Genomic DNA, 12,380 nt, shown 5'->3' on the forward strand with positions numbered 1-12,380 from the left:
CACAAAGAATAAGATATTGAGAGTAAAAGAAAAACATGGCAATAAAAAACATAGTTTAAATAAAAACACGAATGAAAGTGGAAAGAAAGAAATCAAAGATACTAACTTATTAGCCCAAAAGTGTTGAAGAAAACCAGAAATGAGTTGTAGATAGATTTTCATTGTATTATTTGAAAAGTTTTACAGTTTTGTTCTTTTTAAAAAGTTTTAAAGTTTTTTTTCTTTTTTGAATCTAACATTCCTAAGGTAGGAGCAGAGTTGGAGGGGCAATAGTGTAATTTTTCTATCAATTAGAAACCAGAAGAATGAATGATTGTGTGTGATTCTGAACTTGGATATATAGGATAAGGAGACTTGGTGATTCTCAAGTATTAGCATAGTGTTTATTTTGCATTAATTAAGTAATTGATAAATAAAAGTATTTACTGCCAACAGATAGTCACGAATGTAAGAAATACAATTCATGGTTTCAAAAAGCTTCATGGGCGATCATTTGATGATCCTGTTGTGCAGACGGAAAGGATCAGGCTTCCCTATGAGCTGCAGAGGATGCCTAATGGAAGTGCAGGAGTTAAGGTAAGCTTATATTCCCAGAATGCAAACATATGTTCAAATTAAAGAAACCAAATATGATAATATTGCCTGTTTTTAAATATTTAAAAAATTTTTAATTTAACTCCTTTCCTCTGGATGCAGTACCTATATACCAAAAATACAGGCAGTTTTCGTAATATGCTTTAGTGAATGCAAAAAAAAAAATCTGATTTAGAATAATAATCTTTTTAATCCAAATACTTTTATTGTCAAGAAAAAAGGATTATTATTTGGAGAACTTTTAGAGGTGAACCACTTTTAAGGAATAAAGGCAGAAGCATATGTGATTTAGAAAAATAGGCCCCAAAAGTATGTTAATTTCTATAATGAGTTTTCTCTAATTTAGAAGAATCTTATAACATATTATAGAAGTATTAAAGCAAACTCTTCTTCCAAGTAAGAGATGGATTCTGGATTTTTACTTCTACATCCTGAGACAGAAAGTTATAGATTGGTTAACAAAAACTAACAGAATACCCCAAACCACAGAGTTATTATATGGCTCAGCAATTCTACTCTTAGGTATATACACAAGAGAATTGAACCATATGTGCACACAAAAATTTGTACGCTTATGTTCATAATAGCATTATTTATAATAGCCAGAAAGTGGAAACAACCCAAGCGTCCATCAGCTGATGAGTGGATAAACAAAATGTGGTATAGCTATTCAATGGAATATATTATTTGGCCATAAAAAGGAGTGAAGTACTGATACGTGCTACAACATGGATGAACCTTGAAAACATGCTAACTGGAAAAAAGGCAGATATAAAAGGCCACGTATTGTATGATTCCATTTTTTTGGCTATCCAGAATCAGGCGAATCAATAGACGTGGAAAACAGATGTGTGGTTGCTAGGAGTTAAGGGTAAGGGGGAATGGGTGAATCTACTACTACTACTGCTAATGGGTCACTCTTTTTAGGGTGATGAAAATGTACTACAGTTAGTGGTAATCAGTGTACAGCTTTGAATAGACTAAAAACCACTGAATTATATACTTCAGAAAGATAAACTTTATGTGATATGAATTATATCTCAAAGTTAAAAATTTTAATAGCTGATTTTAAACTTGATATATATTTCCATGTTTAGAAGAGGGTTCTGACTACAGGATGGATGATGAGTTGTAGTAAGGAGACATGAGACTTACAGTAGTTCAAAGAAGACACCATGAGAGATTAAAGACAAGTTGAAAAATTGTGCAATTTGTGGATCAGGAGGTGAAATTTGTGGATCAGGAGTTGCTGACTAGGAAGCTGGATGGGTCATGATAGCAATAAATGAGATAAAGAATAATATTCACATGTCCTTTAGATATGATAACTTCTGGTTAATGACTCTGGAGCAGTTTTATTCTAAACTACTTAAATTCTTTTGCTTTTATTCTTTCAAAAGAAAATTAAAAATTATGCTTTGTGAGTAGTTTGATAAAAACACAATAAATTATTTTTACAGAAAGCCAAAACCTAATTTTTAAGTGATACAATTTTTATACAGTCATAGTGAGTGCATGTAAGCTAGTTGAAGAGGCTTTGAAAACGTTAATCAGTCCTGTGTCAAACTAAGTTTCTTCATCTTTTGAAGACTGAAGATCTTTAGCATTCAACTTCTCAAGCATTTTATCCACTTATTTTTTCTGACATTTGTTTGAATAAACTTTGATGTTTATTTCATCTAACTTTTACATTATTTTTAAAAATACTGTATTGTTGTGCCTCCTATAATCAGACTAAGACACCTGGGTACTTGATTCATTTTCCCTTGTTTCAGTGTGGTTGATTTCTTCCCATGTTTAAAGACAGTAATTTCATGTAATGCTTGGTTTTGAACTTACTTGTAAATTGATTTGTAAACAAATGGCTATCAATTTTAAGTCTGTTTCAAAGTAAATTTTATATAATTATTTATACATACTTATACACTTACATACAAACATGCATTGTGCTGCTTGAGAAGTTCTTTAAAGCTCTTCCAAAGTTTAGTGTATTCGCTCCATTGCGGTACAAAGGTAAAAGACATAGCCTTTTCTTCTGTAAATTAGATGTAGTTATTGTATGGGTTTTAAGGTGACTTTGTATTGCTTATAAATATTGTGGTTGTCATTATGAAAGGGTTTGATTAAAGTTTCATTTGTAAAGTTTCATTTTATGTGCTTAAATTCAACCTAGTCTTAAACCTGTGTATGAGATGAAGTGGTTATTTTAAAAAATAATTTTAAAATTCCATGTATACATCTATATACAGTAATATATATTAAATTTCTTTTTTTTTAAATAAGGAATTTTTTCTTTTGGCTGTGTTCTCATTTCCTTTTCACAAAACTGTATTACTAAAGTTTTCATTTTAAACCCAAGAAGAGTTCTAACTTCCAAAAGAAAGATTATTTGATCTTTTTCCCCTTATTTGTTTATAAGGGTAGTGAATGATAAAACTTGCTTTTGTGGGAGATGGGGACCTGGAGCATGTAAAGACACTCTTGAAGATAATTTGTTTGGTTGTAATACTATGTGTAAGGCACTGGAACTTCAGAGATGAGACATAATGATACTAGAGCAATCCTTTTGGTATATAACTTCATTGAGCACGGACTTTGCCTTTTTCACGGTTGTGTATCGATCATGTATAAGGTAGGTGCTCATAAAATACTAGATGAATAAATGACTCTTGATAAGTATCTCCACTTTTGGCTTTAGGTGCGATACCTAGAAGAAGAGAGACCTTTTGCAATCGAGCAAGTTACTGGAATGCTGTTGGCTAAGCTTAAAGAGACTTCAGAAAATGCTTTGAAGAAACCAGTGGCTGACTGTGTGATTTCAGTAAGTTTTACCTCAGTAATGAACACTCATGAATCATATTTTCCAGTGTATTAATGTTGTATTGAAATATTTTTCTTCCCTTTATTCCTTCTGCCCTTATCCAGTAAATAACCTAAATCCATTTTTACTTTTATGTTAAAAAATTATTTTATTTGATAAAGTTCAGGATTGAGTTTCCCATAAAGTTAACTGTGATAATCAGTGAATCTTAAAAACTAATGTATGTGATTAGTTGGTGGCTGCTGTACCTGCCACTTATCCCTAAGAATCTTTCCAGGTAGCACTTAACGTCCCACCTCTAGGGACCGACCTTATTAACATTTATGTCAAAGGTTGAAAATGCCCAGTTGGGAATTTGAGATTCTGTATATTCTGTATCAGAAATAAAAGATCCTTTTTTTAAAATGATAAATTAGATGTATTTAACTTGTATACTTGCAGAAGTTTTGACATACTCATACACCCGTGAAACCATCATCATCACAGTCAGTATAATAAACACATTTATCGCCCCTCAAAATCCACTTGAGCCTTTAAGATAAAAATTGTTTGTATATAAGATGAACAACATGACACTTTGATATACATAGTGAAATGATCACTACAGTCAAGCAAATTAACATATCCATCTCCTGTGGTTACTTTTTTTGTGTTTGTGTGGTGAGAATACCTGAGATCTACTTTCTTAGCACATTTCCAGTATATAATACAGTATTGTTAAGTGTAGTCACCATGCTGTACGTTAGATTTCTAGAACTTATTCATTCTACATAACTGAAATTTTGTACCCTTTGGCCACTGTCTCCCCATTTCCCCTACTCCCTGCCCCTGTTAACCACCATTCTACTCTATCCTATGAATTAGACTTTTTTAGATTCCACATATAGGTGAGATCATGCAGTACTTTTCAGAAAGAAAAGATCTGTCTTTTAAAGATTCTTAACAAAACATTTAATCTTTTACCCCCTGTCTTATCTCTTGAGATCCCATTATATATTGATAACTAGTTTTTAAGTTATATGTTGTCACCTAAATGTGAATATATTTTTAGTACTGTTAAACTTGACTACGTAAGTTCAGGAGTCTCATGTCATCAGAAGAATAGAATCGTATTATGAACTCTTCAGTGAATTTAGTAATTAAAATTTGTCAGGTGTATTTATTTATTTTTATTTATTTATTTTTAAAATATTTATTTATTTGGTTGTGCTGGGTCTTAGTTGCAGCAGGCGGGCTCCTTAGTTCCGGCATGCATGTGGGATCTAGCAGCCTTGACCAGGGATCGAACCTGGGCCCCCTGCATTGGGAACATGGAGTCTTAACCACTGCGCCACCAGGGAAGTCCCTGTCAGGTGTATATAGAATTTTTAAATGAGAGAAAAATATTAGCTGAGTATTTTGTTTTCCAGTCATTTTGTAATAGTAAATGATGGAGTTTACCATTGTCCAGGCCCTATTAAAGGCATTTAACGTGTATTAACCCATTTAATCCTCAGAACCACTCTGTAGGTAGGATATTATTAACCTCAATTTCACAGATGAAAAAACTGAGACACAGAGAAGTTAAATAACTTGTGGTCATAACTCTTCCATTATACTGCCACTTGAAAGTATATGTCAGAATGGTGCACATTTTAAAAATGTATCTTAAATTCAAATCCATCCCTATTTATTTAGCCATACTTGATTTTACTTTCATGTCAGAAATTAGTATCAGAACATGGCATTGTGAACTTCTTGGGCATTATTAACTTTGTAATCAGTGCAGTAGACCCATGTGAGCTGTACAAAGGGAGGTATTTTCTGCTCTATGCACTGTCATATCCCTAATGGCTAGAAAAGTACTGGTACATAAGTGCTTAGTGAAAATTAAGTGAACCATACCTTATAATTTAGGTTTTTGTCTGAAGGATAATACCAAAATCAGGATATACAAACTTAACAAAATTCAAGTTCTTTTTGTGTTATTATCTATTAAATGAAATTTCTAAATTCAAAAAGCACTAAGATTGGAGGAGACTACTTACTTAAAATTGGAAGAGCCCCAAGTTTTGTACATGGATATACTTAATTAGCTTTTTAGAAATTTGTCTGTAGACCAAATGGAAGTGCTTCTTAGTTTGACAGTAATAAGTATATGTAATCTTAATTATTAGTTTTAAATTAAGAGTTTATTTTTTAATAGAAATATATTTAATGTTTTTTCGTGATTTATAAAGAAACACATGCTCATCATAAGTCCCCTGCAATATAGTTCCCCCTCCCTTTGAAATACAACCATTGTAAACATTTGGGAATATATTCTTCTAGTAGTACATACATACACAAAAATGAAATCATGCTGTATATGCCCCCTTTTTTTAATGTAATAAAGATACTATTCCATGACAATTCAGATCGATCTGATTCTAACATCTATGTAGGATTCCATTATGTGGATATAACATATTTAACCAATCTCATTTTAATAGACTCTTGGGTTTTTAACGTTTCATTATTAAAGATTAACAAATAAGTATTTTTATAGACCAGACCAACATGAGAAGAATTTAACATATTTTTGAAATCCTACAGTATTAATTCTATTTTACTAATTGCTTTAAATTTGTGTTCATACTTTAGGTCAAAACTTTATGATGTGGAAATTGCCAACCTTAAAAAAAAAAAAAACTAGTATTTTTTTCCTCATTTATTTAATTAGAACACCACTCTTTGCCTTAAGCTGTACATAAGTTCATTTTTCAATTGATGAAATGTTTAAGTAAAATCTATTACATTGAACTAATAACACTTAATTATTGTTTTGCAATACCAGATTCCGAGCTTTTTCACTGATGCTGAGAGAAGATCTGTGATGGCTGCAGCCCAGGTTGCAGGCTTAAATTGTTTAAGGCTAATGAATGAAACTACTGCAGGTAAGCAGTTTGCAATTTGAAAATCACTGTCAGAAAAATATTATTATAGTTTTTTTTTTCTAATTAATACAAAGCATTTATTTTTTAACTCTATTATGTACTGATATAAGCTTGTCATTTTGGAGCACGACATTATGGCAGAGTTTAAACATGTCTTTCATTGGCTATAAGAGTCATTAATATTATAGGGTTATAGATGGGTAGAGAAAAAAACATTAACCAATTTATGAAAAGTGAATTTACTTTGAAACTAATAATTTGTATTACTCTACTGTGTGTTAAAATGTAGTATCAGCATGACTTACCTATTGTTTTCCAAGTGATTGCTAGGCTGGAATTAACCTAATTCTTTGTTCTTACATAGTTGCGCTGGCATATGGAATTTATAAACAGGATCTTCCTCCGTTAGATGAGAAACCAAGAAATGTAATATTTATTGATATGGGACATTCTGCCTACCAGATCTCAGTTTGTGCTTTTAACAAAGGAAAACTTAAAGTAAGTAAATAAATGATTTGCTATATTTAATTTTAATGTCTAAGAGCATATGAGACTATATAGAGAACCCTAATGCTTGGGTTTAAATCCTGGCTCTGCCACTTAAAAACTGTGACCTTGAGCAAGTTACCTAACCTCCCCAAATCTCAGGTTCCTCACCTGAGAATATTATCAGTAGGTACCTCATAGAACTTTTGAGGATAAAATGAGTTAATGATTATAAGATGCTTGGAATGCCATATAGCAGATATTATGTGTTAGCTATTTTTATTATTGTTGAGGTGTTCAGTCACCTATCAGGGAGCATAAATTACATATTTATAAATGTACATAGGAAACATTTCTAAAATGATTCCCATTGTCTTTAGAAACCTTTCTATCCTGGAGTCCTAATCAAAATTTTCTACAGTGTGGTATTATTTACCTATATATGCTTATCTTCTTACAGCCTTTGTTTGGTTTTGTATTCATTTCTACATTGATTGTCTTACCCAGACTTAACACATACTCTCTCTCTCCCCCCATTACACACACGTATAGATTAGCTCAGAAGAGTAAATGCTTTGGGTTATCCAGTACCTTTTAGAGCCTCTCATCTTGCCGTTTATAGTACTATATTAACATCCTTGTAATCAGAAAATTAAAGGGAAATGACTCATAGTGAATACAGAATAGTTTTTTGCAAATTGATTTAATCCTTGGTATTTAGTGTTGAATTTTAACTTTATTAAAAAAGAACATTTTCCTTTCTTCCTTTTTAGTGAATACCTTAGAGTATAGAGCTATAATTTTTTAGGTCACAGGCCCTTTTGGAAGTTTGATAAAAGCTATGGCCCTTCACTCAGAATGATGCACATTTGCACTAGTCACATACCTACACAATTTTACATCTAATTTTGGGTAATACTGGACCTCATGAGAAGTCTGTCCATGGATTCTTCATGCTAATCTGGGATGACATCCCAATCAGGCTGTGCTCACATCCTACTGTGATGTTTACCACTATTCCACCACCCATCCTTGTGAAGAAAAGCTGATGAACCACACCAACAGTGGGATTCTACTTTTTTAGTCGTGACTATTATAAGTAGTTATTTTTCCCTCTACCTCGGGGAGAGAGACTAGATGTCTTGGGTCCTATGTTTTCAAGAACTATATCGTTGAAGTGCTGTGACTTGTCTATTCCTTTTCCACTCGACTGCTAACTGGGGCCTATTGCTCAACAAGCTTATTATATTAAATTTTTGTCTCTCCTCTTCATTTTTTTTGTTTTCTTTTTTGTTCCCTCGCGTGCTTTTTTGTTCCTTCTGTATATTTATGCGGGATGGGGGCACTAATTCCTGATTTGTAAGTTGACCAATTACAATATTTTAGATTTAATCTTTGGATTGGCTCTTCTTGGCTGTTTTGTTTTTGGTTACATACTTAGGACCCTTTCCTTGCTCTCTTAAACTTGGTTTTTGGCCCACCTCTTCAGTGTTATAGAACCATAGGTTGTAAGATAATGAAGTTTTAGTCATTGTAACTCAGTTATTTCAGAATTAGAATTATTCTTTCACGTAGGTATATAGATCTATAACTTAAAGCAGATAATTCAGAGTGGATAGATATGTTGGCTAAATATAAGTGATAATTAATATAAGTGGTTCCAAGTTTGGCACCCCTGTGATTTTTGTCAAGTTCTTTGGTTTTGAATTTTAAAAGGTATTTTGGAGGGGGTGCTGAAAACATCTAATATTTCTGAAAATTCCGTTCTGGTTTTTCAATTAAACAGGTCTTGGCTACTACCTTTGATCCATATTTGGGTGGCAGGAACTTTGATGAGGTTTTAGTAGACTACTTTTGTGATGAGTTCAAGACAAAATATAAGATAAATGTAAAAGAAAACTCTCGGGCCTTGTTGCGCTTACATCAGGAATGTGAAAAACTAAAGAAGCTAATGAGTGCAAATGCATCAGACCTTCCACTGAACATTGAGTGTTTCATGAATGACCTTGATGTTTCTAGTAAAATGAACAGGTACCATGCATGCTTTCAGTTTGAAAAGTGTTTCCTTATTTTATGTTTAGTTCATGTCTGATTTTTCTTCGTTCTGTTATTTTAGAAGATATGCTCAATTTTTATATCCCCAAATAATTAATTTTATTTCATTTTCCCACAGGGCTCAGTTTGAACAATTATGTGCTTCCCTCTTAGCCAGAGTTGACCCACCGTTAAAAGCAGTAATGGAACAAGCTAGTAAGTGGAAGTTACTGAACTAACCATCAAAACTGTACCATGGTGTTACTTGAATGGGGTAGACAATGGTAAAAGCAATAAAAAATTCATGTGCTTTTTGAAGACTTGTATTTCTTGTTTTAGAGAAGGAGATTATAACTCATTGTTTATTCATAAGAGCAGGGCTACTAGAAATAGAGCTTATGAGAACTTCTGACTCATATTGTTTACATCATAAAACTAATGCTAGTTATATTTGAAGGTGTCTATATGTAAGATTTTAAAGATTGGTTGAAAGTGGAAATGAGGACATGACTGCTTTTTGTTAAAAGTTTTTTGTAATCAATTAAAATTACCTTCTCTGGTGATATGTGAGGTGGAAGTTAAAACTGAAGGACTCTGAAGTCCATGAGGTGTTTGTCTGTCCTTGTGGTCACTTCATCATCTAGACCAAGTACAGTACCTGATAAGCAGATAATTAATATCTACTAAATTTTGCTTTTTTCCAAAATTTATTTTTATCTCCTTTCCATTTTACCTTGTTTTGAGCAAATAAAAAAATACATTTTTTTAAAAAAGTACTTTCCGGGGTCTACTGTTCACATTTTTATAAAGGCTGTCTTATTTTTCTCAATTAAACCTTTCCTTTTCCAGACTTACAACGTGAAGACATAAGTAGTATAGAAATTGTAGGGGGAGCAACACGAATTCCTGCTGTGAAGGAACAAATCACTAAGTTCTTTCTTAAAGACATAAGTACCACATTAAATGCTGATGAAGCTGTTGCAAGAGGATGTGCATTACAGGTATGATTATTAGTCTTTTTTTAAATTTTAGAATGTATATTTTGCCAGAAATATGGTAATAAGCCTCAAAGAACTTTTTAATATTATCTTGTCCAACCAGTTATCAATAAGCTAAAATTAAATTGAAATTATTCCTGAAATATAAGGGTTGTGTCTGTCCCATTTGTTTGTAAACTATCATAGGACAGTATGTCTGTAATTATACTGAAAAAGCATTTATTTTATGAATTCTTATAATTATTCCTATTTAAAATTCTTTTTTTGAGATTTAAACATATTTTACATCAGTTTTTGTAAAGTCACATTTTTACATCAGTTTTTGTAAAGTCACAGAAAGAGTGCTCTGACACTTTAAAATTTTAACTAGTTATTACCAAAAACCCAGAAATTTTTAAAATGTAACAATTTTATTATAAGAACTTTATTAAGCAGTTCAATCATGGCAACCTAGGGTATGTTTGGTGTTTGTTGATTTAAATATGGTATACATCTTATTTTCAGTGTGCGATTCTCTCACCAGCATTTAAAGTGCGTGAATTTTCCATAACAGACCTTGTTCCCTATTCAATCACGTTAAGATGGAAGACCTCTTTTGAAGATGGGACTGGGTAAGTTACTTCTAAAGCCTTGGTTAGAGCTTGTCCTAAATAAGCAATTGAACCTACTATTCTAAATTAGAGGAATTTATACTTCTTAAACTTGTCAAACACTTTAGAATACTATCTTAGAAACAAGGAGAATATAAAAATGATATACAATCTGTAAACCATTATGGCATATTTTTTAATTAGTATTTTATTATAAAAGTAAAACATTCTCATTTTCAAATAAAAATCACAGTATAGAAATATAAAAACTTAAAAACTTGCATTTGCCGTACCCCAACTCCCTTAGCCCATTTTATTGAGGTAACTAACTATTGTTAACAGCTGGGTATATATCTATCCAGTCATTTTCTTTGAATATCCAAATAAAAGCATGCACTTTTAAATCGTACTTTATTATTAAATTTGCATTTCTGACTGTTGTGAGCTGCAAGTCTTTTCATGCTTTGACATTAACATTTCCTTTTCCATGAACTGCCCAGGATATAAATTGTTTACTTTCCTACCAAAATAAAATCTGTATTTCAAATATTATATTTGACTGCTTTTCAGAAGTATAGTTTGTATAATAAAATAAACCTGTATTTAGGGTTTTGAAGTTGCTTTTAAGATTTTGTTCTGTGTTCTGTACATCTGCACCCCCAAGAAATTGAAATTTTTGCACAAATTTCAAAAAATATCGATAGAATTTGGTCCTCAGATGTGAGCAAAAACATCCTTATATATTGCCTTAAAATATACCTATTCTCAGATAATTTTTCTCATTTTAGTAGGATAGAATTGTCTGTTACTATGTCAGACGTTCTAAAACTTTGAGCCCTAAACTTGTCAAAAGGCACGTTTATTTATAGCAAAACCAGTAATTCTTTTTCTTAACATTTGTGCACAGAGGTCTTTAAAATTGCTGCTTACCATGAATTAAAAATGAGATGGATTCTGTAATTAGGTTCATAGGCAACTTTCTATTTGTTTTTAACTGTTTTCCCGCTCCATTTTAGGGAATGTGAAGTATTCTGTAAGAACCATCCTGCCCCATTCTCAAAAGTCATTACTTTCCACAAGAAAGAACCATTTGAACTAGAAGCATTTTATACTAATTTACATGAAGTGCCTTATCCAGATCCAAGAATTGGTAAGAGAACTCCAAAACGTTTTTTCATAAATTTTAGCCTCTTACAAATATGTTAATATTTGAATCAAGGAAACAAAGTAACATTTCAGCTAAGCCAGCACTGGATTTTTAAAGAAAGATAATCATACTTTTTTCTAAACGTGCACTTTTTAGTGCTCATAGTTTATTTCTGGAATAACAGCAAGTTTGAATCTTTTTAATTCATTTTGAAATGCGTATTTAAAATGCTCTGTAATTGACCTGAAAAGTTTGGGTGAGGGTTATTTTTTAATGGAAGAACTCTTTAATCAGTAAACTGAAATTGTGCTGCCAGACTGACTACATATTCTGATTTTAAACTTATGTTCACTGGCAACAACTAGAATCCAGTTAATCACTGGATTAATACGAAAGTGGAAATAGGAGACTATAATATCCATTTTAGCTGAGTAATCTTTTAGAAGATATAAAACAAAGTAAGATTTACATCATTTAAAAGAGAAGGAATATTAAGTTTAAAAATTTTCTGTATGTGCTACTTCTATTGATAGACTAAAAAAGGGGACAATATTAATTTTTCATGTACATTATTTAAAGCAGTAGAAGTAAATTATTGAAAATGGTATTAGTTTTTGAGGGCTTCTGGAACAAAGTACCACAAACTAGGTGGTTTCAACAATAGAAATTTATCGTCTCACAGTTCTGTAGTCTCGAAGTTCAAAATTAAGTTGTTGGCAGGACTGGTTCCTTCTGAGGGCTGTGAGGGAAGGATCCATTCCAGGCGTTTGTTCTTGGTTCATAGATGGCTGTCTT

At 32.0% G+C, this 12,380-nt stretch overlaps 1 protein-coding gene across 2 annotated transcripts in view; it reads left to right on the forward strand.

Moving 5' to 3' along the window:
- HSPA4L (heat shock protein family A (Hsp70) member 4 like) overlaps nt 1-12,380 on the forward strand; it is a 50,167-nt gene that overhangs the window by 12,655 nt on the left and 25,132 nt on the right. For both annotated transcript variants that reach the window (XM_059923568.1, XM_059923567.1), the window contains exons 3-11: nt 436-576; nt 3,293-3,415; nt 6,231-6,330; nt 6,695-6,828; nt 8,603-8,847; nt 8,990-9,066; nt 9,700-9,851; nt 10,353-10,459; nt 11,455-11,588. In XM_059923568.1, coding sequence (XP_059779551.1) covers nt 436-576; nt 3,293-3,415; nt 6,231-6,330; nt 6,695-6,828; nt 8,603-8,847; nt 8,990-9,066; nt 9,700-9,851; nt 10,353-10,459; nt 11,455-11,588 — 1,213 coding nt within the window. The remainder of the gene's footprint in view (nt 1-435; nt 577-3,292; nt 3,416-6,230; nt 6,331-6,694; nt 6,829-8,602; nt 8,848-8,989; nt 9,067-9,699; nt 9,852-10,352; nt 10,460-11,454; nt 11,589-12,380) is intronic.

The sequence above is a fragment of the Balaenoptera ricei genome, chromosome 5 (assembly GCF_028023285.1).
Source record: "Balaenoptera ricei isolate mBalRic1 chromosome 5, mBalRic1.hap2, whole genome shotgun sequence".
NCBI classification, from domain to species: Eukaryota; Metazoa; Chordata; class Mammalia; order Artiodactyla; family Balaenopteridae; genus Balaenoptera; species Balaenoptera ricei.